Source organism: Coturnix japonica, chromosome 3, assembly GCF_054131305.1.
Source record: "Coturnix japonica strain WE chromosome 3, WE-NBRP24, whole genome shotgun sequence".
Classification (NCBI taxonomy): Eukaryota; Metazoa; Chordata; class Aves; order Galliformes; family Phasianidae; genus Coturnix; species Coturnix japonica.
This window is the reverse complement of record NC_140665.1, coordinates 77,281,813-77,308,811: the sequence shown is the minus strand read 5'-3', so window position 1 is coordinate 77,308,811 and position 26,999 is coordinate 77,281,813. Positions and strand designations below refer to the sequence as shown.

The 26,999-nt window shown below is 39.8% G+C and overlaps 2 protein-coding genes across 5 annotated transcripts in view; both read left to right on the top strand.

Annotated features, from left to right (window-relative positions):
- Nucleotides 1–10,700, top strand: part of KCNQ5 (potassium voltage-gated channel subfamily Q member 5) — a 243,455-nt gene extending 232,755 nt beyond the window's left edge. For all 4 annotated transcript variants that reach the window (XM_085543744.1, XM_015859068.3, XM_015859067.3 and 1 more), the window contains 3 exons: nt 3,611–3,742; nt 4,532–4,658; nt 5,065–10,700. In XM_085543744.1, the coding sequence (XP_085399870.1) occupies nt 3,611–3,742; nt 4,532–4,658; nt 5,065–6,006 (1,201 nt within the window). In that variant the 3' untranslated portion in view covers nt 6,007–10,700. The remainder of the gene's footprint in view (nt 1–3,610; nt 3,743–4,531; nt 4,659–5,064) is intronic.
- On the top strand, nt 7,278–26,643 carry DDX43 (DEAD-box helicase 43). The gene is made up of 17 exons (XM_015859071.3): nt 7,278–11,566; nt 11,656–11,711; nt 11,869–11,986; nt 13,200–13,307; nt 14,093–14,174; nt 15,492–15,648; nt 15,727–15,845; nt 16,102–16,212; nt 17,165–17,306; nt 20,257–20,357; nt 20,910–20,997; nt 22,546–22,673; nt 23,344–23,453; nt 23,591–23,729; nt 24,510–24,597; nt 25,773–25,907; nt 26,229–26,643. The coding sequence occupies exons 1-16, from the start codon at nt 11,233–11,235 to the stop codon at nt 25,878–25,880; spliced, it is 1,989 nt and encodes a 662-aa protein (XP_015714557.2). The 5' UTR covers nt 7,278–11,232; the 3' UTR covers nt 25,881–25,907; nt 26,229–26,643.
- The last annotated feature ends 356 nt before the right edge of the window (nt 26,644–26,999 follow it).

Sequence of the window (26,999 nt, the reverse complement as noted above, 5' to 3'; positions counted from 1 at the left end):
CTCCAAGAGCAGCGCACAAAAGCAGTTCTTGCTAGCTAGCTTCTGTGTCAGCAGGTTTTGTTGCACTAATCAACTGGCTGAAGCCTTGCTGTGAACAAAAAGCTGTTCATATCCTGCAGTCAGAGCTGCTGGAGACTCAGCTCTTACTGTTAGTTCACAATTAGTTCACAAGTATAGAAGAGAGACTAAGATAATTTGTTTCCATATATGGTAAAATCTCTGATCATTTTTCATAGCATAAGGCACTAAGATCTGTAATACAGAACACCAGAAATTATGACATTATTGTATTATTTATGAAACACAAAACTAGAAGGAATAAATAAATAGGCAGTAGGGAATAACTGCAAGGGCAGGAAGAGGAACTTGTTGACCTGAGAGGTCTTTTCTCTCTTTAACTCTAGTGATTGCACGGATGTATTTTCATTTATTGTTAATAGGAAATAATAATAAATTTAGCTAAATATAATGAAACATGAGAATTCCTGAGCTGATAAGCTGTGCAGCTGAATGGTCATACATATTTAATAGTCAAAGAAGGAAAATACGATTTTCCACGTATCTAGAGTCTTGGAAATGTTTCTGCTACCCTTAAAAAAAGTCCTTATGAATTGGTTACATGTTGTTGTTTCAGAATCCTCTGCTTCTTTTCGGTCCCAATGCTTTGTGTATTTTCTGCACAGATGTGGTTCAGGGTTTCAGCAAGGGCCTTTGTTGAGTCTTTGGGTATTACAGCATTGAGCTCAGGAGAAAGCAATGTCTTTGGCTCCTACGCAATGGGTTAGTACAAGTTAAGGCTCCAGAGAGGAGACAGTATTGACCCAGAAGCCCTACACATAGTGAGTCTAACTCTTCATCACCTTTGTCTATTTTATCTTCTCTGTATTGGATCCAGATATCTCCTGCATGTTGCAGTTTAAAGTTTTCTAGCAAGCTAAGGATAGTGGGATGGAAGAATTGGCACAGCCAAACAGTGTGTAGCTGTTTTCCTGATGTAGAGAATGAGCAAACTGTGGGTACTTCATCTAGACACGGGCAGAATGACCTACCCAAATTTAATCCTTATGGCAAGACCTGTGTTTGAGTTTGCCTGAAATCCCAGTGCAGTGATGCCCCATTTCTTCCTGACACGGTGGCAATGCTGACAGGATACAGGCTCAAGAAACAGCATGCATATATGGCAGGGCTTCAGGGATGGTTAGAGATGTTATGACTGGGTGCCCGTCTCAGTGCACTTGATGGTAAGTATAATACCTTTCAATGATGCAAGGGGTGACATGAAAGGAAAAGAAAACGCAACAAATGCAAGGAAACATATGCAAATTGCAAATCCAGAAAGCACTGTAATTCTGTCAGTGATGCCAATCATGAAGGTCCAACAAAAATTGGTATTCTAGCAATTAACAGGATGCGTTGGTCTAACTCAACACAAAAAAATCTTTTCTCTTTCTGGATGCATTGTTGGAAAAGGCTATAATTTATGGCTAATTCTCACCAGAAAAACAGTGGTACTGATGGCCATGACAGGTTTATAGAACACCGTTTATAGAACATTATATTTGAGTTACAGAAACAACACATTCCACCATGTGATCATATGGTGACTTAAAAATAGGAACAACGTCTTAAAAAAGAGTGAGACGTGCACAGTTTTGTTCTCCTGGGTTCATTCTTACTTTAAAGTACTGCTGTAAGGTCCATGCTAGCAGTTAGGGAATGCCAATAGCGACTCGATTCGTTTCTGACGAATCTTTTTTGCCCCCTTGTGGTGTAACCAGAAAAGACACACCATGCTCTATATTCTGATTGCTTTCTCTGTCCCAGCTGTTTGTAGGCTAGAGAATAATTTTTTGCTCATATTCCCTTTTATTTGTACAGGTGGGTTGCCCACTTTCATTTTTACCACACACCAGAGTAGGCCCCTTTTTAGTTCCAGAAGCACAAATGAAGGAAGCTTGAAAGCTTTTTATTCTCAATTCAACTGCTATTCTTGAATACGCTCAGTATAGTTGTAATAATTTTTCCAAATGGGTGTTCAAACCTATCAAGCTCAATTAGATAGTTATTTCTAGATACTGGAAGACATTTGAGCTTTGTAAGTTGAGAGTAAGTAACTACGGAGAATCAACTGAATTTAATAACCACAGAGCAGTTGCTAGGCTCCATTGCTGAAAGAGTTCATGTTTTATGTTTCTTAATTAACTCACAGGCTTTTAAAGTGCCAGCTTTGTATAAGCTTTTATAAGCTTTTTATTTGTTTTTTGCTTTTTTTTCCCCCCATAGTTTATGTAAAATTGTGTGTATGTGAAGCAAAAAGAAGTAAGCAGCGAGGGTCTGTTCTAAACCCTGCTGAAGTTAATTTAGATGGCATCACATGAGCAAATACCTAAACCAGAAACAGCATAGTTACAACTTACCATGCTGCTTCTGGGGGACTGTATTTGATTTCTTAATCTTTATAACCAAAAAGATGCTACATACCTGCAAAGCGGTGATGAAGGTTTTTGTGTGCATTGATTAAGATTAATAAAAAACAGTCTTCTGCCTCTTTCCTTGTAAAATCGCAGTTCTGATATATTACATTTTCTTCACTTATTCCATTAATTCACCGTCTCTGCTTTTCTAAGAGTTTTTTTTGCTTTTATCAAAGAGTATGAGGTAAAAAATGGTGACCATCTAAACTGAGAGAATAATAACAAAAGAACAATACTTTCCTGTGTGTCAACTACATCCTTTGTGCTTGGTAACCTGAATAAAGAACTAGATTGAAGGAGACTGTGCTGCCACACCGTTACGAACAGAGCACCCTGCCATCATCTGACAGCTAAAAGGAAAAAAAAATCCATATCCCACCTTCAGAGACTTTCAGATGACAAAAGACACCAAATTCTATTAGTCTGTAAAACTATCTCACATTGGAAAAAAGGAAAATGCATCATCATCTGATATATTTAAAACTTGGTGGAGATCAGTCCTGAACTGTCAAGGTGATGAACTACTCTTAACAAGCCTTTTCCATTTTAATTTCTGTAATCGGAATCATATTTCAAGCTTTGTGGTAGTGGCAAGCAATCTCATTTTAACTGGCAGTTACCAGGATGGGAAATAACCTGAGTGTTGTCAGAAAAGGCTGGTATTTGGAAGCACATTTGTGTATAATACTGAAATGAATAGAGGATCGCTGTAAGTTAATAATCTGACTCTATGTATCATAACATCTGTCCTAACTATACAAAGTAGGGTTTTCCCGACTTTCCGCTAAAACACTACTACAGGACAGTGTTTGGTTTTTTAATTGTTTTTTATTATTCTCTTACAGCGACTGAATGCACATCATAATAAACCCTGTCATCTGCTCACTGGCATTTGCTTTCCAAATGTGTTGTTTCTGTTCTTTCATATTTGCGATATAATAATCATGCTTCTCATGCCATAAAGAGCAGCTCAGTGGGCATCCCATTTCCACAAAAGCAACACAGAAAACTGCAAAGCTGTACTGAGAACATCTTAAATGTAAAAAGAAATCGTCTGACAATATTTTGACAGTAGAAAATATTGCACTGCTTTATAACCACTTTGAAAGTTAATCTGTGAAATGCTTCTTCCCCAGAATTATGAAATTTCATGTTGCAAAGAGGAAGTTTAAGGAAACTCTTCGCCCGTATGATGTGAAAGATGTCATTGAACAGTATTCAGCGGGTCATCTAGACATGTTGTGCAGGATCAAGAGTCTTCAGTCACGGTAGGAAAACAGTAATTTCTGCTCTTAATAAGCACCTTGTTGTATCATTTGCTGTATAATGAATATGGATAGTATTTAACATGTCTGTGTTATATTTGGGTACTAATTTCCCATCCATGCTACAGCCCAGATACTAAACTGTGTGCAAAGTGTATCTAATTTTCCCACAGAAAATAAAAGCCTGAATGATGGAAAAGGTTATCCTTTATCTGAAACGTTCATTCATAAACAAGGAGCATATGCTGTCAGAAGGATTATGTCAACTTCCCTTCTCCACAGACATTCTCTTTTCACATTAAAGAAACTGGGGACTGCATATTAGTATAGGATCAGAGAAATCATGTTCTCAGTTCCCAGCAGTAATAAAATGACTGTTGCATTGTCTGTTCCCCAGCAATTTCAGAATCACAGAATTATCAAGGTTGGAAAAGACCTAGAAGATCATCCAGTCCAACCATTACCAATACTTCCCAGCTAAATCATATCCCTCAACACAACATTCAAACTTTTCTTGAACAGCTCCGGCTCTCCCAGTTGATGGCTAATTTCTAGTCCCCAGTTAGCGCCGACACAGAAAAGCTGTCTGTAAGATTATGTTAAAATGCTCCAAAATCTCTCTCTTTTTTTTTTTTCCCCCTATAATTTTCTAAATTATATAATTGAGTCTAGTTTCTTTCTCGGGTGCTCTTCTGAAGTACCGTCATTTTAATCCTTAATGTCTGGATAAAGCAAACATTTCCACATTGCACCATTTTCAGGAACCACAGCAGCTTTTAATTTCTCTTACAGTGTTGACCAAATTCTTGGGAAAGGACAAATCACTGCGGATAAAAGAAGCAGAGAAAAGAATACAGCAGAGAATGAGACAACCGATGACCTCAGCATGTTAGGACGTGTAGTCAAGGTGGAGAAACAGGTAGAGTGATCATCTGTGATCGTGGTTTTGTCTTGTTCTGTTGCTCTCGACTTTTGCGTATTTTATTGCCGGTTTCAAATGATGAACAGGCAAACTAACCTGCTCTGCTACCTGTTTCCTATATACGACATAAAAGATATATGAATCATATTACTTCAGCTGCGTTCCATGTACAGAAAAATAAGAATGAAAAAATTGCAAGTTAATGATTTTTTCCCTTTTTATCAGCTTGCTTATGAAAAACCTGTAGCTCGAAGGCTTTTGACGTTATTTTTCATGAGTCAATAGCTTGTATCAAGCTCATAACATTTTTCTCTTCAGCAGTTACATTTTCCTTCTACTTGGGTTCCAAATATTTCAAACTGATATTCTGCATTATTCTTAAGCTTTTCCTCTTCTCCTGTAGGTACAATCCATTGAGTCAAAACTGGACTGCCTGTTAGATATTTATCAACAAGTTCTGAGAAAAGGATCTGCATCAGCGCTCACTTTGGCTTCATTTCAAATGCCGCCTTTTGAATGTGAGCAGACTTCTGATTATCAAAGTCCATCCGATAGCAAAGATTTGTCTAACTCTGCACAAATTAGTGGATGTGTATCCAGATCAGCTAGTGCCAATCTGCCTCGTGGCCTACAGCTAATACTGACACCAAATGAATTTAGCACTCAGGCTTACTATGCTGTTAGTCCAGCTATGCATAGTCAAGCGACGCAAGTGCCAAACGATGGACATACGACAGTTAACAACACATCAAACCAAATAAACCAGGCAACTAAGCCAGCAACTCCAACAACGCTGCAAATACCACCTTTCTCATCAGTGAAGCATATCAATAGGCCTGAGCCCGTTCACATTATTCCTGTAACCACACAGGAAAATATTTCTGATGTCACCGCTTGCCTTGTTGCATCAAAGGATAACGGACAAGTCGCTCAGCCCAGCACAACCAGGGATCTCACGTGGAGAAAAGGACTGGATACGGAAGGGGAACCTTTGCTCTCAGTTAAACCTGTGGCGCAAATGGACTTAGGAAAATCTTTATCTATACAAAACCTTATACAGTCAACAGAAGAACTGAATGTACAGATTACTGGCAGTGACTCCAGTGGTTCAAGAGGTAGCCAAGATGTATACTCCAAATGGAGGGAGTCAAAGTTATTTATAACTGATGAAGAGTTGGAGACAGAGGCAGGAACAGAGACTACTGAAGCCATCTCTCGCCCACTAGTGGAAACAGCTCTCTCCACTGACTCTCTAAGGACTGGAATATCAAGATCATCTCAAAACATTTGCAAGACAGGGGACGGTACAGAAGCACTCAGTCTGCTCCACGTCAAACTTAAATAACGGCTTGTAGGCTTTCTTCATTGGCTGAGTCATTCCTCCAGTCATACATATCAGAGCATGAACTATTTTGAAAGCCTTTTTAATGAGATAAAATCACAAAAACAGGATGAATCTGAAAAGCAGTCGAATGAGCCCATATCTTCTAGTTGCATGAAAATGCATGTTCAAGTGATGGCTAAAATTCAGATTTATACCTACAGTATGGCAGCCTTTCATGTAGTACAGTAGGTTTAAATAATGAATTGCCTACAAAGCTAATGCTGCAGGATGTATCAAAAAGCAAAAATTTGAGCATTTAGACCTAGTGCCGTTTCTACAGGGCGAAAGTAAAAATTGTAATATTTAAAGCACTTTGCTTCTGAACTAATTAAATATATATATATATATATATATATATGTCCTGATTTAGATGATAGTTTATGTTTACAACAGAGAATTATTTACAGCTGCTAGCAAGGTACCAAGGAAATCAGATACACGGGATTAGAAATGGCTGCCAGTTGCAAGATACACACATTAGCTCATCAGTAATGAATTATTTTTAACTCTGAAAAGCAGTATGATAATATATCCATCTGGTTTTTGATGATTTAGTGTTGTGGCAAAGTACCCGACACACCACTACTATCATGTTGTTCTTTATAATTGAGAACGTTTTATAGTTATGAAACGTTTGTATTCTAAGGGTCAAGGCTGGCCTTAAAAATGGATAAATTGGGTGACTGCACTAAGAATGCAAGGGAATCTCTCCTTTTTTTTCGCTGAGGAACTGTCTTGTGAATCTGACACATTCTGGCAGCAGTATGTGAGGCAAAGATGCAGGCACTGCCTTCGTTGAAGAAGCAGTATTTCATTCATTTGAAGATCTGACAGTCCTCATTGCAGTCACAACCTGATGCCAGGACAGTAGTTCGTGAGGCTGGGTTGTGAGGGGAAAAAAAGGAGCTGAAATGGAGTGAAACTAAAGAGGACAAAATGGGGAAGAGGGACACACAATCGGTGAGGGAAAAGGAATAAAGACTGAGATGGACAGGAAGGGAAATAAGATCCCACAAAGTAAAAGAAGGAAAGTAAAGAGAGAAATATATATATTTTTAAATTCCAGCCTGTCAGTCACAGATAGTGAATGCTAGTTCCAAAAAAGCCATGGAGGCAACCAGAAATGGAGATGGAAGTAGGAAGACAACCCTACCTGAAAAAATTGAAGGCAGTTGTTTTATTTTTTTTTAATTTTTGTGTGTGATTTCTGTTTGATTTTGCTCTTGTTTTGGTTTTTTTTTTCTTTTTTTTTTTTTTTTTTTTTTTTTTAAATAAAATGTGAGGAGGAAAGAGAGAATTTGGTCCAGCCTTTATAGCTCAACACTTTGTCCCAGCTGCAGTCATTTCTTACAAGGTTTCCAGTAGAGGACCTTCAGGCTCTTTCCTCCTAAAACCTGAGGCTTAAAATAACAAGCCGACATCAGACTGAGCATTCCTGCTTGATACATCCTCTTTTTTCTTATCCTACCTACACTTCGCTTCTGTTGAGATGCAGGAGCAGTGTTAGTGCCTATCTGCACATCCCCAGCAAGGCTTCACCACTGGAAGAACCCATGCAGAGCCGAACCAGGCTTTCATTTTCCCCAGCTGAATAAGGTTTCTGTGTGTTGCCTCCCTGCAAAATTCATACCCTACCCACACCACAAGCTTGTAGACAACCTGACTTGGGCTCAGCTTCCTTCTAGCAGCAGAAACAGTGAATGTATGGGGGTGCCAGTGCCAGCTCACTCAGGGCAGTGTTTTCTCAAGGCCCAGACCTGCTGGGAACTTACTATGTACATCCAAAATGTCACTCCAGTCTTAATCATGGCTTAATGCTGTAGATTGTATTGTGAAGGACTTGATCTGTTTACTATGAAACCATTGTAATTTCTGCTTCCATATTTCCTTTACAAAAGTATTCCTGGATATTACATGATAACCTTATTATGTGAAAGTACATGCAAACTGTAGAGTGTATATATTGTGTCATTATGTGGGGTCCATGGATGGTACACTGTGCTCCACGGCTCACGCCAGAGCAAACTTCAGCTGTTATATCCTGAAAGACACCTTGAAGCACAATTTCCTCACCACTGATTTGCCATATAATTTACCACGTTCAGCCTTTCCTGTTTTCTCTAATGTGCGGTCTGGTTATACGAAAACCTGATTACAACAGTAATTTTGTGAAGATAAATAGATTTTTTTTCCATTCATTTAACTGATTTGAATGTCTGCAGCTCATCCAGGCGTATCTGAAAGTTCAAAGTACAATTCAAAAGTTTAAAACTTAGAAGTTTTTAGGCTTTTCTTCCTTTTTTCTTTTTTTTTTTTTTTTTATTTCTGTGTGGTTTATGGTGCCTTTCTTGCCTTTTATATGAAGCCTCCTGCCAGCCTAAGCATACACCCGCCCTTAGGTTCAGCTCAGGAGCACGACATGAGGCACATGGCCACATGTGTCAGTAACAAAACTCCCCTCCTTGATGGGACAGAAAACTAAAGGCATCATGAATTGGCCTCCAATCTTCCACCTTTGCCTACATGAGCCGATCACTGCCTCCCACTGAGCCAGGAAGGAGGCAATGGGAGAACTTAGCTTTGGCTCTGACTGTACACATCCAGTACCAGAAGCAGGGCCTTGAGTTTTGCTGATAATTTATCTCACAGAAACTTGGTATTTTTGCCTTAAATGACATGCTTGAGTCCTTCTAATTTTAAGTTAATTTATTTAATACAATGTTGTGCACAAAAGAATGAATTCTATAAATTATGTATGAAAATGTTAATGTCTTTACAAAGTAATAATAAATCCAGAATATCATATCTTTTCAAATCATGGTTTAAAAACCTGATTTTTTTTTTTCTTTTATGCTCACCGTTATTATTTTTGTAGCTGCAAGTCTTATCATATAGGATTTTTTTATTATTATTATTGATAGAAAATAGAGTAGTGACTATATGAAATTATGGAGAGAAAGAATTGTTTGTTTGGATTTTTATAAGCTTTGCTCATATTTCATCAGCGGGAGTTTCCTGTTTCTGCCCTCTCTCTTTAAACGGCAGCGTCATGACTGACAGTCATTCATTGGTTTCACAAAAGAAGGACCTGTCTGGCTTTTCAAGCCTTGTCTTGAGCTGTTTATTAAATTCAGGCTCATGACAGCTAATAAAAATTTCTTATGACTAGGGACAGAGGACAGAATTTCTTCTGACTTTGAATCCATTAGAGGGTTGCTGAAGAGAGAATGTGAACCTAGTAAGAGCTTCAGGAGTTAAGCTTTATCCAAATAACCGCTTTCTGATCAGTATATTTCTTGTACTTGATTGAAGAGAGAACCAAATAGTTTTGATGACTATTATTTCTTTAAGAATTTGTATTTGCTCCTGGCTTATATGACCTATACTTTTTATTTAAATATGAATATAGTGGTTTAGCCTAGGGTTCAAGATTGCAAAGATCATACACTTTTATTCACAGTGCCCACGGTTGTCACCTATTTGCAAATTAATCCTACCTAAAGTGACCGCTCTCCTTATAGTACAGCGATGAGCAATTCACCTGCCCTTCTGTGGTGAGTCAGATCATGCTGAATTGCTGATCTGTTGCATAGTAGAACATCTGAAGTACAGTAGTATTTCTGGATTCAGACCCGCAAGCCTTACTCAAGCAAATATTCTTCTGAATTCAATAAGAATTTGTCTTGAGTTGGGAGCTCAGATTCAAATCCTTACTTTGTTGGGCATCTGTTTAAAGTGAGAATGGTAATATTCCAATTATTTCCTGAGGAAAGTAAGACTTAGCTGAATTTACCCACGTCACATTGACTATATATGAGATAACGCACAAAGTACTGATGTAAAAAGGGAAGAAGGGATGTTTTTTAAAGCACATAGGAAAGGAAAATTATCAGAAAAGAGGAGTAAGGAGGAAAAGAAATATAACAGCAAATGAATTGGGGGAGGGGGGGAGAGGGGGGGGATTGTAAAGACCTGAGGCTAAATTCATCCTTGGATGGCTTCACTGACTTCAATGAATTCTCTGCCCAACTGGGTGAAGTTCAGCCTTCGCCGAGATAACCAGGCTCAGTTCTGCTGACTGAGGAACTGAACCCACCTATACCAGGAACGAACTTGCCTCTGTGGGCCAACTTTTGTCCTGACTCAAATGTCATGCAATCCTTTTGGATTATTTACAGAATCACGAGGTTTGAATGAGATACAGGTCAGAAAAGAATTTGCCCCAGATACTTCTGCTTCACATTTTTATTACTTCCAAAGCGTGTTAATCGACTTAATTCAAATGGATTACAACGTCACACAAAGTGCTGTCACTGTCTTAAAAAAACTGGTTTTAGAAACAAGAATTGTACCCTGCGGGGTCAGTGGAAGCATGTCATATTTCCCTGTTTGTTCACCTGGATACAGATGTGGCTGTACCCTGAGCTATGCACAGGACAATTCCGGATATATCCAACACCACCTGCTATTGGAAGCATCTTTTTTTACTTCTTTGCAAGATAAAAGGCCAGTTTGGCAACAGGGTGAGGACATATGAAGGCTGTTTCCACTGACCCTGCAGGGGAGTTAGCCAGTACATTAACAATGTTAATTGTAACTTCTTGACAAAGTTGAATCCATATTGTTGTTAATAAAAAAAAATCATTTGGAAAGTACCAACCATGCTTTTGTGGTGGTTCTTTACACTCAAAAATCTACATCTTTTTGTGGCAAAATATCACAAAGGAAGTTTGCCAGTGTTAAAAAAAAAAAACGGTTTACAGCAGAGTTTACTGAAGTTTTGAAGGCAGCAGTTCAGGATTTATCGAAGCTGGGAAGCTGACAACGTGTGAGCAGCCCACAGCAGCTGCCCTGCCCACTGAACGAGGCCCTTGGGGCTGCGTTGTGAGGGCTGAGAGCTGCAGCATCCCTACATTGCCCGGCTCCCTCTGCACAGAAGGCTCCACAGGAGGCCATAAGCAGCGTAGCCCAGCACAACCAGCACTTACCAGCCCCAAAGGAGCGTGAGGCGCTGCGACACCCCCCACAGCCCCCAACGGTCCCACAGCGTCCTGAGGCTCCTCTATCCCCGCTCCGTCCTATAAACCGGCCAATCGCTGCTTGTAAAGTCACTGGTGCTGGCCAATGAATGTGCTCACAGCCTATAGGGCGGCAAGGCACGTTACCGGTGGCTGCCGGTGAGTGGGCATGTCCGACTGGGAGGAGAGCGACGACGAGGCCGCGGGGGCGCCGAGGCCGTCGCCATCTTCTACCGTTGCCGCCTTGCCCCTGTGGCAGCCGCCGGCCACCCCTCGGCCGAGCTGCTCCCCGACGGAGGGCGACTTGCGGCGGAGGGGTGCGAAGTGGCGGCAGGAGGCGGCGGCGAGCCTCGGTGAAGAGGAACGGGACTCCGGCGAGGGTGGCAACCGGCGAGGGCGGGCAGCGCGATGGAGGCACCCGAGAGCCGCCTCAGGCAGAGCTCAGGAGGCCGGGGAGCCTCTCTGCTTCTTCATCAGCAGCGCCCTGGTCGGGGGTTTGATAGGTAACAGCAGCCACGTCCCCTGTTAGGATTTAGTTTGTGAGAGTGTGGCTTTGTGTTGCTGGTGTTACAGAGATTTCTCCTTGTAACAGGTCGGGGAGGAGCTAAAATAAAAGAACTTGAGGAATCTTCGGGTTCTAGGATACAGGTACTGTGTGTCCTTCAGTTATTGGGGGTATCACTTGAGTCATAGAATCATGGAATGCTTTGGGTTACAAGGGAAGATAGTTTCCAGTGTATGCTTATACGTAAAGTTTGTCTGATCTGTGTAGCATTAAAAACTCCATGGACTTTTATGAATACAGGTTATTAAGGGAACCTCTGAAGCAGAAGTGAAGATTTTTGGCAGCACTGCTGTGCAGAACAAAGCCAAGGTGTTGATTGATGAAGCAGTTGTAAGCTGTGGACAAAGCAACTCCAGAGGTGGGACTGAGAAATTTAACAAGTGTGTTAATGGGAGGGTGTAAAAAAGATCATAGGTCGTCTTTCTTCGTATTGGTAGTTTGAAGTGGTTTTATCATCTTAGTACTTTCTCAAAGTGAAATGAATGACCTTGATCTTAGAGCAGAAATATCCGGACATCTTGCTCTGTCAGCTGGTAATGGCTTCCCTCCTTCAGATAACTGACTTCAGTGAATATCTCTTCCCAGGTTTTTCCAATAAATGTCATATTATTTGCTTTCTCACGCTATCAGTCTTGCCATTTACAAATCCAAATATCGCTTCTAGGATGGGTTTTAATGTAGTATCTTGGCAGTTACATAATTAAGTTTGTAAAAATGTGGACTATGAAGCAAACATACCAACCACAATAAGGGTGAATCCTTTTCACGAGGCGTTAACGTTTAAGGTTTGATGTTGCACGTTATGCCTTACTTTACTGGGTTTCAGTGCATTATGTGGCTGTGTAAGTAATGATCATTCATGACGATGCTGGTATTTGATGTTTGGCTTGTTTAACTGAACAGTAAGTCCTGGGAGAGAGGAACCACATCCATAGTTATTGCTCTGAGGCACTGATGAGGAAAACGAATTAATAATAGTGTTCCAAATAAAGAATAAGGAATGGAGTAGCCATGAGTGCAGGCTTTCAGAAGTGCCCCAGAAGGTAGTCTAGAATGTTTTCTTCAAGAAGTAAGGATTAAGTAATGCATCCTACATGTGTGTAACTGTTGTGAGAAGAATTATCCTCATCAAAAAGGGGATGTAGGGTGTAATTTCACAGAAGCTTTATTTTGGTGATCTTGGATGCCTTAGAAGTAAATCTTGTAGCTGTTGAAAATAAAGCTTCATTTGCTATCGCCTGCTTGGCTCACATCTTTCCCAACAGCCCCCTGATCAGCAAGCAACCTGTACAACTGGAGGAGAAGCATTGTGGAACCTGTCCTTGCTCTAACTAAATATGATTATATGCTTCCTTTCTTAGCAGAAGTGTGTTTGCATGTTTTTCTGCTACCGCTTCAGGCTGAGACCTAAGCAAAGAACTCTCTTCAAGTGTTTTTATGTCTGTTTAAGATCACATAAGTGGTTTGCAATGCAAAATGAAAACAAGGTGTATGTTTGGGGAGAGGGAGGTTCTTCTCCCCTATGCTTCCAATAGATCCATCAGACAGCAGCTTCCATACTGACTCCACAGGAAAATCCTTGGATGTTACCAATCCTGAAAATACCCCAAAGAAACCCGTGATCAACTGGGCCTCTCTTCGAGAAAACAAAGCCAAATATGAGGCTATGAAGTGGGCAGGTTAGTTATAAAATTTTGATTGTATGGTATTCACAGAATCACAGAATTGTAGGGGTTGGAAGGGACCTCTAGAGATCATAGAGTCCAACCCCCCCTGCCAAAGCAGGTTCCCTACACCACGTCACACAGGTAGGCGTCCAGGCAGGTCTTGAATATCTCCAGACAAGGAGAATCCCACCTCCCTGGGCAGCCTGTTCCAGTGAACAGCCTGTTCTTCCATAGTATAGATCTCTTGCATGTGTAAGCATTCTCAATTTTTGCTTTGAGGCTATGGAATCTTTCAGTGTCCCAATCAGTTAACCACATTCATGAAGTGAGCATGTCAGCATTTCTTAGAATGGTCATGGAGGGTACCAGTCACTGTGATGAGTCTGCAGTTACTGGATTAATGTGTTTTTTACTTCAGCCTTTGTAAATGGTGTGGTTTTGTAGCACTGTAGTGGCTGTAGCAGAAATCTGAGCGTTATCAAAATACTGTACTAGATCATAGAACCACCAAGGTTGGAAAAGACCTCAGAGATCATCCAGTCCAACCGAATAATAGATATATTAGCAGATATTAGTCTAGTGCTGGAAGGCAGGGAATGGTTCTTTTGCAGGTATTTAAGTTTTTTTCAGAGTTTTCAGCTTTTATTCAAACCACTGTTGCCTACCAATGTTTTTAGATTAGCTCTCTAGTACTAAGCATAGACTATTTGGATTTGAGATTTCCACCTTAAGCTTCAAAAGACTTACCCTGAATGTCCAGAGTTTCTTACTGACTCCCTTTCCTGTGATTGTTTAAGACCTGCCTCCGATTGAGAAAAACTTCTATAAGGAATCATCAAGAACTGCATCCATGTCACCGGCAGAAGTGGAACTGTGGCGGTAAGATCATTTCTGTAGGGAACTGTGTGCTCGGCACAAATGACTGTAACATAACAAAACCCACATGGTAGGTGATGAAATACTGAGACAGCTATTAATGTTAGTGTCTAGTGATCACAGAATCACAGAGTGTCCCGGGTTGGAAGGGACCTCAAGGATCATGTAGCTCCAACCCCCCTGCCTGGCAGGGCCACCAAACATACACATTTACTAGATCACGTTGCCCAGGGTCCCGTCCAACCTGGTCTTGAACACCTCCAAGGACGGGGCATCCACAACCTCCCTGGGCAGCCTGTTCCAGGGCCTAACCACTCTCCTAGTGAAGAACTTCCCCCTAACATCCAACCTAAATTTTCCCTCTTTTAACTTAAAACCATTTCCCATAGTCCTGCTATTGTCAGCCCTTTCGAAGAGTTTACTCCTCTCCTGGGTGTAGGTTCCCTTCAGGTATTGAAAGGCTGCAATGAGGTCACCCTGCAAACTTCTCTAGGCTGAACAAACCCAACTCCCTCAGCCTGTCCTCATAGGGGAGGTGCTCCAGCCCCTGATCATCTTCGTGATCAGTGATAACCTGTCTCTTCTTAGGGGCTCTCTCTTTGGAATTAAACAGCTTTCATTACTTTTCTTTTTGTATGGTTAGTTATTTTTCTCTTTTACCTTTTCACAGTGAGGGGCCTGACACTGTTTCCTTAGTAGTGTTACAGTTCTAGCTAGTCAAGAGCAGCAGCACATTGTTTTGTGGCTTCAGAACTTGCACCGATCAACAGAAGCACTTCTGTTATAAGCACAGGAATGTTTTTCACCTTATGAATTAGTTTTAGGGGGAGAATAAAAGATCATCAGTGAAGCTGCTCCAGAAGTATTTGGGGAAGGTTTTAGCCAGAATATAGGGTTCCAACATAGAAGTTCAGTCCATTCCCAAGAGCCATCTTTGGATATAAGAACTTGTAGCAGCTCTTTAACTTCATGATAGAGTATGGCTGAAGTCTGATAGGACAGTGCTGCAGTCCTTGTTAATATCCACATACGATTTCAGGTTGTTCATACTTAAGAAAGAATTAACTATGAGAATAATTCATAGGCTAACTGTGAGTCCTACAGAAGCGTTTCTCCAGTGAGAGTTATTTGAAGGTTAAAGGAATAGGTAGAAATTTCATAGGAGAACCTAATTATTATTATTATTTTTTAATTAATTGTTAATCTGGGGGGCGGGGGGAAAGAAACACAAAAAACCATGTCAAAAGGTGCAGTCTTCTGTGCTAGCTTCACTTCTTCAGATAGATTTTAAAGCTAATGTCATACTTTAATTCTATACAGGAAAGAAAATAACAATATAATTTGTGATGACTTAAAAGAAGGAGAAAAGCGCCGCATTCCCAATCCTGTTTGTGAATTTGAAGATGCGTTTGAGCAATATCCTGATATTATGGCTAACATAAGGAAAATTGGTTTTCAGAAACCTACACCAATTCAGGTACTTCTTCCATTTTGATGACTCTTTAACTGAAGCTTAGGAGAAAAACGTATCTAAGTGTTCATTGTTTTATGTTAGTCCCAGGCATGGCCAATCATACTGCAAGGAATTGATCTTATTGGCATAGCACAGACTGGTACCGGGAAGACATTAGCTTACTTAATGCCTGGATTCATTCATTTGGCTTCACAACCAATGTAAGGACTGTTCATGTATTTGAGTTGTTTAGATGTGGATACTTTCTCTTCTGAAATAATGGTTTTCTAGTAATAATTATTATAACAAACCTGATGGAAAACGTATGGGACTTGTAACATAAATCCCTTTATGTTGTAGCGAAGTATGTAGCAGTGTATTGCAGAAGTCTAGAGGAGCGTAGAAGTGTTCTGTTGTCAGATGTGACACATGTTGCGTAGCCTCTTATACTCCCATTCTTAAGATGTTTTATTGCAGACCCAAAGAGGAGCGTGGAGGGCCAGGAATGCTAGTCCTCGCTCCCACCAGAGAACTGGCACTTCAAGTAGAGGCAGAGTGCTCGAAGTACACATACAAAGGGTTTAAAAGGTAATTTCCCTTCTCACTTGTTTTAAGTTGCATTTTCTACCATTTGTGGCCTAATTTCTCTCCTGAAACTGCATTTATTAAGGGGAGAGGGTGCTAAAAGTGTTCATGTTTCCTCAGTTTCTGTGATGCCTGCTTGACTGCCCTCATGGTGAAAATCTTATCTTCGTGGTTGTGTCTTCTGCATTGCAATTGCATTACCTCACATACTTCTCATATGGACAACTGAGTAGAGCTGTTTTCTCTTTTCCATGCACTTAGTTTTATTCGACAGCAAGATCTTCCCAAACCTTGCCAACCTCAGACTGAATTCCTAACTTCTCATGCCATGCACTCCAGCCTCTTGCCTGTTCTGGTAGCTGCTGGCTGCACTTGTGTTAGTCTGGACAGATCTGGGAACTGAGGCGGGGTTATGAAAACTGGAAGTGCTGGTATTTGGTACTTGTGAGACCACACCTCAAACAAAGGAGAATAGTGAATTCTCTTGAACTGCTCCTGGCTGTGTTCTCTATAATACACAGCCGTTTTTCTTTACTCTGAGATTATGCTGCTGAATAACATTCAGTTTCCTTCCCACCCAAGTCTTTTCTACAAAGCTATATTCTTCCAGCATGAGGGCCGAGATCCATGAGGTTATTCCATTTCCATCCTTGCTTTTCTTAGACTGCTTGAGATTGCTGTCAGACCATTTCTCCAGCCTTTCGTGGTCCTTAAATAACTGCCCTGCCCTCTAGTGTATTAACTGCTTCCTTAATTTGGTGTCACCCACAGCTCTGCAAGAGTGCAAGCTGTTAAATAGGCATTGCTGTATTTTGAAACCTACTTCTAGGACTCTCTGGTAGCTTTGTATAGCAGCCTGCTTCTTCAAATGAAGCAACTTTGTGGTATTTAAGAAAGATAAACCTCAGCTGAACCTTAACACTCTTCTGCTAATCATTGTTATTGCTTTTTTCAGTATCTGCATATATGGTGGTGGGGACCGAAAAGCACAGATAAATGTGGTGACCAAAGGTGTGGATATTGTTATTGCTACTCCTGGGAGACTGAATGATCTTCAAATGAACAACTTCGTAAACTTGAAGAGCATAACGTACTTGGCAAGTAGCTGATGTGGAAAAATAATGCACCAGCTGGGAAATGGTGACTTAGTGTGAACTCAAGGTTTAATTTACTGTTCTTTAAACACTCTGAATCTCAAGTGAAACACTGGGATTGTTGTCAGGGGGATGGTTTGTGCTTACTGTGTTAAAGGTAAGGGATATTCCTTGGAGAAAAGAAATAAGGCTTCTAGAACAGTAAGCATTTCAAAGTTGATGAATTATTATCTCACGCTAATAATCTTTGTCATTTCAAAGTTAGTTTTGCCAAGATCAGTTACCGATAGATCACAAAATCACAGAATTGTAGGGGTTGGAAGGGACCTCCAGAGATCATGGAGTCCAACCCCCCTGCCAAAGCAGGTTCCCTACACCACGTCACACAGGTAGGCGTCCAGGTGGGTCTTGAATGTCTCCAGAGAAGGAGACTCCACCACCCCCTTGGGCAGCCTGTTCCAGTGCTCCATCACCCTATGAAATGCCTTTCCTGAGTTGGCTTTTCCTCTTCTTTTGAAGGCTGCTAATGACTCGAGTTCTTAGTAGATAAACCAGTTAGGTACCTGACAGTTTGGTTGATTGACTTCTTTTCATGTCTGTGGCAAAATAGCCATGCAAATACCATTAACGGATTCATATGCTTTCTTTTCATTCTTATTTTTGCTGGTCACCTGATCCTATTGCTATTTTATAAAGGATTTCTATATGCTTGCATTATTTGTTTTACTTAATTGTTGATTTTTTTGCCTAGTCTGACGGTTCAGCCTGCTTTTCTTCCTTTATTCCCAAGTGCTAAATACGTACCATGCTTTAGCAAATGAGCTCCAATTCTTGGTAATGTTGGTGAGCTCCCTTGCAGAACCAGTGGTGGTGTAGCACTATGAGATATTTTGCCATCTGCAAATCATACTACTGTTAGAGCCTATAGGTGAGTAGCCTAAGGTAGAAAACCCACAATTAGTAAGCAGGAAAAGGCAGGGCCTGAAAACTTGCTTTCTTGGTACTATAGGAACTTCAATAATCTTCTGGCAAGGTGAAGTGCAGCCGTGCTACAAGCACACACTGCTTTACAAAGCAAACTGTGTGTGTGACTAAAATCAGATGCTTTGGTACATGCAGGATGAGATCACTAAAACGAATTAGCTATAAAATTGAAAAATATGACCTAAAACGGGAGTAAAACTTCATTGTTATACCTCAAGCAATTACATGTTTTCAGCAGACTGAAATCTATGTAAGGACTATGTTTTGAGAACTGGTTATTATCTCGTGCCTCAGACTTCATGGATGTGCTCTGATTCTTCCAGCCCTGTATGAAACCACTGTTTATTTTGTAACCGCTGCCATAAACCTTTTTCTTTGCAGCTTTTTGTGTTTCTATATAGAAGATGTTTTCTATTTCTATAGCTTCTTTGTCGATTCCTAGCCAGCAAATAATTTAACCTTGCAGCCTTATTTTAGAGATAAAAGAGGGTTATCGATTTTTAAATTTAAGAATGTGGATATAGAACACTTCATTAAAGAGCTCTATTTACGATTTGCATTTAAAGATATTGATGAGGCTTGTGAATTGTCCCCAAGTGCAGAGTGGTGTTGTTATTATGCAGTTGTTTTGCACAGGGTTTCCAAGGGAGAGAACCCACCCATGAGAGTGTGTTGTAGCTGCAGCTGTTATCACAGAATTGTAGGGGTTGGAAGGGACCTCTAGAGATCATTGATTCCAACCCCCCTGCCAAAGCAGGTTCCCTACACCACGTTATCTGTTTTCTCAGTTTTGGTGAGGAAATCTGTTGGGCTTTTTTGTTTTGTTACTTAAAAACCAACCCAGAAGTACCCATTGTTAGAGATGGTTAATTATATTTGAATATATGTTATACACAAGGTAAGCTGGAATCATCAGGGATTTTGTCATCTTGCCTGACAGAGCCATCAAATTAGTTGCAGTCTCGAGTCAATTTTTTAGTAATCCAGTCAGGTAGAATGCTGTTTTTCCATGATTTCTGAAGAAGCACTGGGAAATTGGTTATATACATCCTTTTGATTGTTTACACCGCATATGTCATTTCAAGATTGCATTCTGTCTTGCTGTGTTCAGGATAAACCAGGATTCATTTGTCAGTAATTTGAGTGCATTTTTTCTAATGTCAGGACGTTGGAGCTGTGTGTGAGTAATTGGGAAGTGACTGGGGAAAGAATATACTAAGAAGGATAGGCTAAACCGTAAACTAGGATGTAAGTAGATGGGAGCAATTTCATTCTTTAATTATTAAAAATAATATATAAAAACATCAAACTTACCCATAACTATTTTAATTAAAGAAAATAATTTTCATGTGGGGGAAGAAGTGGCCTGCAAGAGCCGCTTGCCAAAAGAAATTATCATTATTAGCTAACATTAGCATTAGCAAACAAGTATGTATGTATAGATAACAAGAAGTGTAAGATGTTCTCAACATCATAGGATAAGGGTTCGTTCCCAGTAGTCATGCTAAAAACTTTCAGCTCCCCTGCTCTCTCCCACAGTGAAATAAGTTTGAGCTTGGAGAATGTTGGTATCCTAGCATGAGCCAAAAGGTACAGTCTGTCTTTTTTCCTAGTTCATATAAGGGTCTAAGTTGGTACATGTCTAAAAACTTCCCACTGAAAGTCTATTGTGCAGGGATCCCCTATTGTGAGTGTTTTATAAAACAAACCAACAAAATCTTCAAGTATGCTCCTTCGTTGCCCTTATGTTCTCAGATCATATGGTTTTTTTTCTTGTTCTGTCTGCAAATGTACTGCTAATGAAAAAGCCCAAAAGAAACGGAAGAGGTGTAACAAAGTGAACAGGTTTTGCCATAAATTAGGAAATGGCTTCTGAAATAAAGACAGTTACCATGAAAGTGATCTGCTGTGAAATGTCTTGCTGAAACCCTTAGCCAAAGAATAGATGCAAACCCCTTGTTCTAAGCAGGTTTTAGATGAGGCTGACAGAATGCTGGATATGGGATTTGAACCTCAGATAATGAAGATCTTAATAGATGTGCGGCCAGACAGACAAACTGTTATGACGAGGTATGTAAATTTAGTAGCACAGATTATTGAGCAAGTGATCAATGAAACACATACTGTTTTACTAAAAACTTTTGTTAGCCTGCAAGGGAATTGCTTCACGTTTATTTTTTATCTGTGTCTAGTTGGTGCTGGTGAATCTTTTTTCCTCCTTTTCTGTTATTTTACATCAACCGTAGAAACAATTGTATTCTTTCCAAACAGGAAGGCAGCCTGGGAATGGTGTTAGGAGTATTTTACTGTTTCAGAGAAGAGAACAGTCTTGGAAGTTTTTGAATTGAAAACTCTCGAGTTACTAAACAATGTATAGTTTTCATTAGAAAGACTACATAACTGTTACTCCTGGTTTTAATCTGGAATGTTGCCTTGCAAGCAGGAGTTCTGTTTACATCAGTGAACTCCTTAAAATGATATCTAGATGTTGGGAGAGCTCACTTCTGTTACTCTGTACTCAAGTATCTCACTGTCATTTAAGACAGAAGAAGAAAAAGAAGCGCGATGAGATTTATAGAAGATTTTGCACTGTGTTCTCATGAGTCTTCTCATCCCATGTAGTGCTACTTGGCCTGATGGTGTTCGTCGCCTAGCAAAATCCTATTTGCGAAATCCCATGATCGTCTATGTTGGCACTCTCGACTTAGCAGTAAGTTCTGTTGTTGTTTTGAAGTACCTGCAGTTTGACAAGGACATTTTTACCTGGAATTATATGCAAGTAAATGCAGATGACTTCAAAATTAGTCTGGAGTTTAAAAAAATTCCATGTTATTCTTTGTAAAGCTTCACAAGAAGTTTAGAAAGAACTTACGCTTCTGTAACATGATCTTGAAGTCCTGGATTTTCAATAGACGATACAAGAGAATGGAAGCTCCGTGCTAAGGAAGCTCCATGCTAAACTTCTGGAGGTCACTTGTCTAGGTCAGGAACATGTGGTACTTCAAGAACTGTCTTCTGAAGTCCAAAGCTTTTAATGTACAGATGTAGTTGTCGTATTTGTGCAGTCAGATGTGGTTGGCTTAAGCAGTGACAGAATTTACAGAAATGTTAGTGGTTCCAAGGTCTCCTACATCCTGGCATAGAGATTGCTTTAGGTTTGGCTTTTAAATTATGGAGTTTTCCCTTTCAGTTTTACTTTCTTAGTCATAGGGAGTGAATAAATTTGATATCTGGCACACTTTCAGATGGAAGTAAGGGAAAATTTACTTTTCCTCTGTTATGCTGGGAACTGTGCTTTTGTCAAAGGCAAACACATCAACAAGAGAGGATTGCAATTTGACATAACAGCTATTGCAGCTCTATTGTCCAGCGCTTCCATCTCTTATGGAGCCTCATTCAATTGAGGAGGTGACTTCTGAAGGGGGGAAGGGTTTCCATGTGGAAGGAGAACTGTTCTACTTACCTGGTGGATCCTTCAGCTCTTGCTGTAAGGTTATGATGCAGGGCCACAAGAAAGCCTAGGCCTTCGTATCATTTAAATAGACTCACAGAATATTCCAAGTTGGAAGAGATTGCATGAGCCCAACTCCTGGCTCTACAAAACACCACACAAAGTTCAAACCTTATGTCTGAGAGCATTGTCTAAATGCTGCTTGAATGCCCGCAGCTTGAGGTTGTGAATGGCTACCCTGGGGAGCCTGTCCCAGTGCCTCTGGTGAAGATCCACTTCCTGCTATCCAATCTTAAATTCCTTTGGTGCAGCTTCATGTATTTCTCTTGCGTGTAGTATACAAAGCCATTCTGTGGTAACCTTCAAATATAATGGAGTAAGGCTTTTATTAAAAAGCTGGCGTTCAAAGATTTGGGTAGAACTAATCATTGCAAGTAGCTGGTGAAACCTTTAAAAGCTTCTGCTTTCAAATAAGACTGCAATAGCTCCAACTTGCTCTAAATAGGCATAAGATACACTCCAGTTATTTTTTAGTTTATTTTAATTGGACTACTGTACTCTGTTCTAAACCAGTGTTAAGAATCTCTATAAATATGTGATTGAATAAACTACTTAAGGATAAAATTAATTACTTTCCTAAAGCAACTGGAAAACAACAAATCTGCATCATTTGAAGTCTTAACTGACATGTTACTATTTCACAACTAGAATGTATAACAGCACAAAAACTAGTTTTGTAATATTATGAGTGGATAAATATATTATTCCAAGCTGTTTCTAAGTATCATCCTTTCTGATGTTTAACAGGCAGTGAATACAGTAGAACAGAAGGTTATTGTTATTGACGAAGAAGAAAAGAAAGCTTTCATGGAAAACTTCGTTGACTCTATGAAGCCAAAGGATAAGGCCATCATTTTTGTTGGAAAGAAGTCTACGTATGTAATTATTTCCTAGTATTATATCTGTGTGTTTTTCTGTTTGTTTTTTAACCAGAGGGATTCTTCAGAGAGAAATTAACGAATATAACAGTTCTTGTCAGTGGTGTGTTGGTAATTCTTGTTGTTTTTCCTGCGGACCATTTGACTAGGAGTTCACGTTCTTTTTAATACTGATAGTGCTGGTGAGAAGCCTCAATTTGACATATTTGGAACAGATGTTTAAAATTCTTAAGGACACCTTAATATAAATTCATGGAATCACACAGAATGGTCCAGGTTGGAAAGGACCTCAAGGTTCATGAAGCCCCAACCCCACGCCACCCCCAATAGGCAGGGCCGCCAACCTCCACATGTAATACTAGACCAGGCTGCCCAGGGCCCCATCCAACGTGGCCTTGAACACCTCCAGGGACGGGGCATCCACAACCTCTCTGGGCAGTTTTTGCTGATTAGTAGCATTTTCTGATAGGCCTTTTCTGATAAGAAAGACATAGAAGGGCTTGAAATAGAAGTACATGAAGAAATAAAAACAGTTGGGAACATTCTGTGCTTGTTTCCATGTTGTTTTATAGAAAATATCATCTTATCTAGGTAGGGTCGTATTGCTGGCACGTTATCTTTCTGTTCTGTTATCTTTCTGCTGAACTATTGTTTTATTTCATGTTAGAGCTGATGATGTAGCAAGTGATCTTGGTGTACGAGGAGTTCCAGTGCAGTCTCTTCATGGTGACAGAGAGCAGTGTGATCGCGAACAGGCTTTAGATGACTTCAAGAAAGGTAGGTTTGTGTGTATAAAGTATATATTTCCTCTATGTGTCAAATAGGTGCATTATACACTGGGAAATCAATGGGGTAGTGTGTGTTTTCTGTATATTCCATAAAATCACATTCTCTTTTGATTGTCCTTAATTTAGGTAATGTCAGAATCCTGGTAGCGACTGACTTAGCATCCCGTGGCCTTGATGTGCACGATATTACTCATGTTTTTAACTTCGACTTCCCTCGCAACATTGAGGAATATGTTCATAGAGTGGGTCGTACTGGAAGAGCAGGGTAAGTTTTCACAATAAAATAGTAATATGTTATTGATTAACATCAGTATATGGTGCATTTTATAAGTGTTTCTGTTGTCAGACTCTAGAGTTACAAGTGCTAGAGAATGGGAGAGCGAGGCTTCAAGATGTGCCAAAGTATACTTTTATGTTTTGAAATGCAGTTCAATTTAAGGCAAGCAAGGTTTCTGGTTATCTCTTTCTTTAAAGTCATTGGGAATTAAGGATGTCTGAAAGCTGATTGAAGCGTTGGAGAGACCGACAGCTCCGAACACCCTTTGTACAGATATCCTTGTTTGTGTGTCTTCATGAGCTGTTGAGTTTCCTAGAAAACCCACTGGAGAAAAGAAAGGGGAGAGGCTGGAAAGGAACCCTTAGGAATCTGCAGGTTGTTTTGGTGTAGTTTGACATTAGGAGTTCTAATGCTACATCCCCAGACTGACACATATGTGATAGTTTTCCTTGTATATATGTATGTGCCTGTGCTTATTTTAATTGTGATATTAACACATCTCTTCATTCTTAAATGTGTTGTCTTTGTGCTACGTTTATTGCCTATATACCTAAATTAGTTCTGCCTTTGCCCCAGCTTAGCTAAGTTGCTCTGACCCTTACAAGAAGTTGCTTTGTCATGTGCCAAGTAAATGCTCTAGCCAGATATATGACAGTCCATAAATACGGCCTGTAGTCAAATGTATTACTATTGAAGTCAGTGGGGAGAGCCTAGCAGCACAGATACCCATTATTACAAAGATCAACATTTATTCCATTTCTTGTCCAGACGTACTGGGAAGGCAGTAACACTTATCACTAAGAAAGACTGGAAGGCTGCATCTGAGCTGATTGATATTCTGCAGAGAGCAAACCAAGTAAGGAAAAATAATCGTGTTGCCAATGGTGTGAGCCCACTTAGTCTTTTGCTTGAACCCAGAGTTCAGGTCCTGACTCAAGTTGGGAATGTGGAAAGGAGGAGGGGTTTAATGAATATGAATTTAATTGTATTTATGCAGGACTAGGAGAGTTGTTACTGTGGATGTTCGCGCCAGCTTTAATCACCGATTTGTCACCTAACAAGTCCTTAGTGCTGCACAATTTTCTGTTTGGTTTTGATTGGTTGTTTGTCTTCTGGGGAAGAAAACCAACAAGGTGAACCAAGAAGTAGTACTTTGAAACCACTTAGATAGAAATTAGAAGTGTTTTGTTCTGTATTCTGAGTCAACTGCTGTCCTTCCATGCTGCTTCTCCTACTGCAGACTCTGAAGATCCCAGTTTGTTTGTTTTTTAATGTGATAGTATAACTAGGAGCAGGTCTTGGAGTTCAGGGGGGAAAAGACCATCTCTGAATCCCTACTTCCAAGAGTAATTGTTATAGCATCACTTACCTCACACACCAGGCTTTTTGTTGCAGCTGCATCCCTCACCTTCTTCAAACACTGCCAGCTTCAAGGATATCTGACTTAGGAGTATATAAACATTCAATTTCAGAGCAGTCTTCCATGCTTGTACTAAATTAGTGCTGTTTGCTTGTGACAAACCACAGAGGCAGTAAGCAGTCAAATACCATGCTCAGATATGCTGGAGGAGCTTGCTCTTGCTCAGGACATTGATTACTGACTGGACATCTTCCACCTCCTGTATGGCAACTTGCTACTGCAGGTTGTGTAGCAGTAGCAGTAGGACTGTATTAGTAGTAGTAGGTCTGTATTCTTTTTTTAGCACGGAAAGATGCACTTTTAGATTAAATATGGTGTTTTAATTAGTTACGTGTTGCCATCAGATATGGTGATGCTGGCATATATAGATAAGCTGAACATCCAGGCACAATGTGCTGATTATTTTTCTGTATGCTCCTATGTGAAAAATAAAATAAAAAATTCTTATGCATTTCCATGCAAAAGCAAATCTAAAAAAATAGTGGTAGATGTCATAGAAAATAACAGCACTGTGGTTTGGGAGCAGACAAATAAGTTACATAAAACCCAAGTCAAAAAGTTTTTGGAATTAACTTAAAACTGAGTGTGGTTTTGTGTCGCTTCCTTATCAGGTAGTTCCCGATGAGCTTATTTCAATGGCAGAAAGATACAAACAACACCAAATCAGGAAAGAAATGGAAAAGGATATGGTGAGACCACAGAGAAAGTTCCCCAAGTGACTGGTGCCTTGAAATTACTAAAACAAAGTAAGTGATTAAAGATGTTAGCATCTATGGGCTTGGATTTAGAAGCTTATTTTCGTAGTGAATTATTTTCTGCATCTGTTCCATTTAAATAAAAGGTATTTTTTAAAATGCCATGGGAAAGGAAAGGTGATTATACAGCAACAAACCTTGTTTTGTGCTGACACTATTGTAGCTTTAACCTAAGGACAGTTAATGTCACAGGTATTTATTGTGTGATAAGAGTAACTTCTAAAGCTATTCTATACGGAATGAAAACAAATACGGATTTTTTTAATCATATGCAGTACTAACATGTAAGGATGTAATTTTTTTTTCTTACAGAGAACCGAATTACTGAATGTAAGCAGTGTTTCTGTTACTTCAATATACTGCACTTTTATGCTGAAGTGCCACGTCTGCCAGTGGCGTGCCAAAGTATTTTACTGGATCACTTAGTTACATAACAATAACACCACCCCTGAACTGTGCGTTTCTTCCTTAAGCCAAAGTGGTGTTAACAGAGTCATAAAGAGCATCTTGGAGGAAAAAAAAAGACATTTGAATGTCAGCTTTCTCTCTGATAAAGTTCATTGACACTTTACACGTGAGTTTCAGGTTCTGTCACACGTGCTGTTACAGGTAATTAGAATCTTTAGAAGTTGTATTTGAGGTGACAATACAAATGACGTTTGATCTGAACTTGTGTTTCCTTGTGTCATGTGAATAAGCGGAAATGTAATAAACTGAATCTAAGTGAGATGAGAATGTTTTAGTAAGGTTATTCTCTAACAGCTCTTCCATCCTCCCCATTTCTTTTCTTGTTTGTAAGTGAGATGAAATCCAGTCTTTATTTAAGTTGGTAGGTAGTTTGCCTTCAAATAATAACAAAAGCAGGGTAAAAATACAGACTTTGCATTTTTAAAAGCAATTATAAAAATAATAGAGCAAAGCAGCTCTAAAATGCTGAGTATTTATCATCCTCACAGCGTTAGTACCAGGAAGTGTTACAGTCCTTTCCTAATGTGTATTCAGTGTAAGAAAAAATGAACCATGACACATATATTCGTAGTATGATTTGAAGATGGTTTGAAGGTGATGGCTGCATTTGCATAG

Bases quoted from the DNA above. Each gene is read 5' to 3' on its own strand.
- DDX43 (XM_015859071.3), top strand. From the start codon at position 11,233: ATGTCCGACTGGGAGGAGAGCGACGACGAGGCCGCGGGGGCGCCGAGG. The intron at 22,674-23,343 runs GTATGTAATTAT...ATTTCATGTTAG, and splicing joins TTTGTTGGAAAGAAGTCTAC to AGCTGATGATGTAGCAAGTG. The intron at 23,454-23,590 runs GTAGGTTTGTGT...TCCTTAATTTAG, and splicing joins TTTAGATGACTTCAAGAAAG to GTAATGTCAGAATCCTGGTA.